The sequence below is a fragment of the Eurypyga helias genome, unplaced genomic scaffold (genome assembly GCF_000690775.1).
Source record: "Eurypyga helias isolate BGI_N326 unplaced genomic scaffold, ASM69077v1 scaffold5141, whole genome shotgun sequence".
In the NCBI taxonomy this organism is placed as follows: domain Eukaryota; kingdom Metazoa; phylum Chordata; class Aves; order Eurypygiformes; family Eurypygidae; genus Eurypyga; species Eurypyga helias.
In genome coordinates, this window is record NW_010228816.1 from 22,376 (window position 1) to 25,985 (window position 3,610).

The 3,610-nt window shown below is 42.1% G+C and overlaps 1 protein-coding gene across 1 annotated transcript in view; it reads left to right on the forward strand.

The window, feature by feature from the left end:
- FGF12 (fibroblast growth factor 12) overlaps nucleotides 1–3,610 on the forward strand; it is a 79,109-nt gene continuing 75,499 nt past the window's right edge. Inside the window, exon 1 of the mRNA XM_010160146.1 lies at nucleotides 1–52. Coding sequence (XP_010158448.1) covers nucleotides 1–52 — 52 coding nt within the window. The remainder of the gene's footprint in view (nucleotides 53–3,610) is intronic.

A 3,610-nucleotide genomic window follows, 5' to 3' on the forward strand; every position in this document is an offset into this window, starting at 1 on the left:
ATGCACCCAGATGGTACAATTGATGGGACCAAGGATGAAAACAGTGACTACAGTAAGAAAAATTAGCCTGTTTTGCAACCTAATTACTATCAAATACATCACCTAGTGGGTCTCGCTTGTGCAGCTTTATCTTTTAAAAGATCAAATCAGGAAGAAGCCAGCTGTTTTCTGCACAATTTTCTATCTATCCTTCCCCTTTAAATCTTGTCTGTATAATTTCATATGTTTCCTCTCCGATCTTCTTCCCTCCCACCCCGATTCTGTAACTGCCATCTGGGTGGGGTGGAGAATAAAACCCATGATTTGAATTGCTGCCAGAAGAGAAAGGAGATTATATTTATACACATGCCACGTGGGTAAAGGATACGGGGAATTCTCTCTCCAAGGAGAAGAGGAGAAAATTGTTTTCACTATTTTACTCTGAAAAATTCAGCAAGCATCAGGAATTTCCAGGCTGGAGAAAACCAGCTGTTCACTAAAGTATAGTGCTTTGAGGCTTATGTCAAGACTGAGGGTGTCAAATGGCCTTTCCAAAAGACACCATCTTCCAGAATCCTGTTCAAAAGGGGTTGGGTTCATGCTGTCCAACGAAGGACAGCAAAGTGAGGCAGAACCACATAGGCTTATAGATGATGCTTATTTGTAGGGGCCGTATTGGTTTGAACAAATGCAAAGCATTTATCAATATTTCTTTTTCAAAAGAAGTAGTTTTGTCATTAAAGCTCCTCAAAAGGTTAAAAAGATGCAGAATATTTTCTACAGCATCTCTTCATTTCGTAGTCCTCAGATCGATGTTTCTGAGAGAGCAGTAGTAAGCTCAGGTCTTTGGTGCCACAAACTGCATCGAGTAGGAGTCAAGTCTTGATTTGGGTCGTCCTATGTTGGTTTGAAACCCACTGTGCCACTGCTGAAGGGGCATCATATCTGACGTGTCCAGCATGGAAGGTGTCTTCCCAGTCGTTACTAGAGATGAAGAGAAGTTATCTGTGTGGTAGGATTGATGGAAGCAACTTTGTGTACTTTGTAGAAGGTGGAACCTACTTAATTTTGGGACAAATCTTCTATCTCAAAGAAGCTTTTAGCTGGATTGAAGGTATCATTCCCTCAGGAAGGCAGGGCTTGGGCTGCAGGTGCGAGGTGTCTGTAATAGTGCAGGGCATGGATGTTGTCCTGTGAAGGTGTGCTTGGACAAGGGTGCAGGGTGGCTGCAGCCCCACATCCATGGTACTTGCATCATGCCCAAGAAGCTGGCAGGGTGCTGTGGGGGGAATGTTGTGTGTGGTGGGGCTGCTCTGCTGCAGCCAGCTCAGAGCTGGGGTCCATGTGCAAAGCAGTGCACAAGAGAGGAGCTTTGAGAAGATGGCAACTAGAATTGCGGGAATCTGGCAAAGTCCTCGTGAAATGACCCAAGAAGTCATTTCACCAGAAACCTGTCATGTAGCAGGGGCAAGTGTCAGGTTTTAGTCACCTTTCTCATATGCTGGTGTTGAACAAACAAAATGCCACATATTGCAATGACACAGCTTCTGATTTACATTGGAGCAGGAGAAGCTGTAGCTATTGCCATACACACTTTTACTGCTTGAGAGACTGAGCCGGTCTCTTCCTACAAGAAAGAGTCTGTCCTTGTGATTTTCTCAGGCGGACACCAACATGTACGATGAGTTCAGTGGGCTTTAGTGGATGAGTAATGACCCAGTGCTGCGTTGTATTAGCTGCTTTTTCTGAAAGAAAGAAGACATAGGGTGTTCTCAATCTGCAGAAAATCCCATTGGAGGTCTATTTGTCAACGACATGGGAAGAGCTGCTATAGATGACAGGGATTCATTACCCTCATCTATCAGTGAGGACCGAACAACAAAGTAATGGGCTTAAATGGAAGCAGTGATGAATTTAGGTAAACATCAGAGGAGAATAAAGTATAAGAGTAGTTCTGCAATATTTTGGGCTGGCAGGGGACATCAGGGAAGCTGCCTCTGGCTGCACTTCGGTAGGTGCAGTGGAACCCCCCCAAATCTCCATGACTGAAGTTGGGCCCCAATTGCCCAAACAGCTCTTATGTATCCCATTAAAAATGTTATAGATCAGTTTGGCAAGGTGCTGAGTACTTGGGAGCCACTCCCACCCAGTCGTCTTAATTGGAAATAGATGGGCTAAAGGGCACTTCTGGAGTGTAAGTTTCTCTGGTGAGATGGCTGCCTTGCCTTGGCAGCTTGGTGGCACAGTGGGCATCTAGCTGCTGTGCCAAACCACTTGCTCAGAGTCATGGGCTATGTTGGAAAGTCCAGTGAAGTTTTTGTGAAAAGATTGACACCAAAGAGTTGCCCATCCCATGATCTCGGGGGATATCAAAAGAGAAGAAAACCAACTTGATAACATTTGGCTTCTGAAAATGAAATTGAGAATGTGCATTATTATTTAGTTTTGTTTAATTACTCTCCTTTATAAATTTTCAGTTTGGGTCAACATTTATATTTATATGAAGCTTCCATTTACAGCTTCAAAACAAAAATCATGATTTTCACTTTGGGAATGCCAAAATAAGGCATACCAACTATTTTTCCTTTTCTGTTCCTCCAAACATAACAATTTTTGACTACAAAAGCTAAAACTCACTTGTCCAAGTGAACAGATTACAGGTTTACTGGTTTACTTGACTGATATTTTCTGGTTTAAAGTATTTCTCCAGTAGATTCCTGACCAGTCAGCAGGATGTGCAGTATTTCTGTGCAAGGGCAAAACTAATCAAAGAGTAGATAAATAATATTTCCCTATCTCTGGAGAGGAGTTTGCCGTTCTCTGCCAGTGGCTGTGAGTTAACAATCTCAGTGGCCACAACAGGATCCTTCCCACCCTAGATGACCATCTATTCTCCATCTTAGCATAGCTGAATAGGCAGTGAACACCATGTTCCATACATTACTTTGTGTTCTGTAGCCACACACTGATTATTCAAATTAGCATTATGAAAGGAAGCTTAATTTTCATGAAATAATGCATTAGGTTGGCTTACTCTGGAAAAGTAAATGTTTGAAATGAGACACAACATGTCCCTCAGATACGTCTGATGCAATTAAAAGTTCTAATAAAAATCCAGTTATTTATATAAGTCGAACTGCTAATATTTAAGCAATTTTTCAATTAATTATCTGGTGCCCATTTTGTGTGTTCTTGAGAGGCTGATGGCATTTATTTTCCACCTCCTCTCACTTAAAGAAAAAAACCCAGAAGCCAAGTTCTAATGGCATTTGAATGGGCATCCAGCCAACTTCCTGTGAAACAGTGCTTGGGACATCTGTTCCTTATACCATGCAGTTAAAGGCACACCATCTTAATGCAAGCAAGAAGATAGATTCTCTGCCTACTTGCATTGGGATACAGGAAGAATTTTTTAATCGGAGCCTTGTTTCATGGTGTATGAGGCCTTTTGTTCTTAATAGATGAACCTAAATTTGGGACAGTATTTTCTTCTTACAACTACGATGATTTCAAATGGTTATTCAGGGCTGACTGTTGCTGTCAGTATTGCATCATTATTGCTCTTTCCTGGGCTGAGCAGCATAATGCCCCTTTTTTGTGACAGCAACTGGGCTTCTTCGTTTGACAGCAT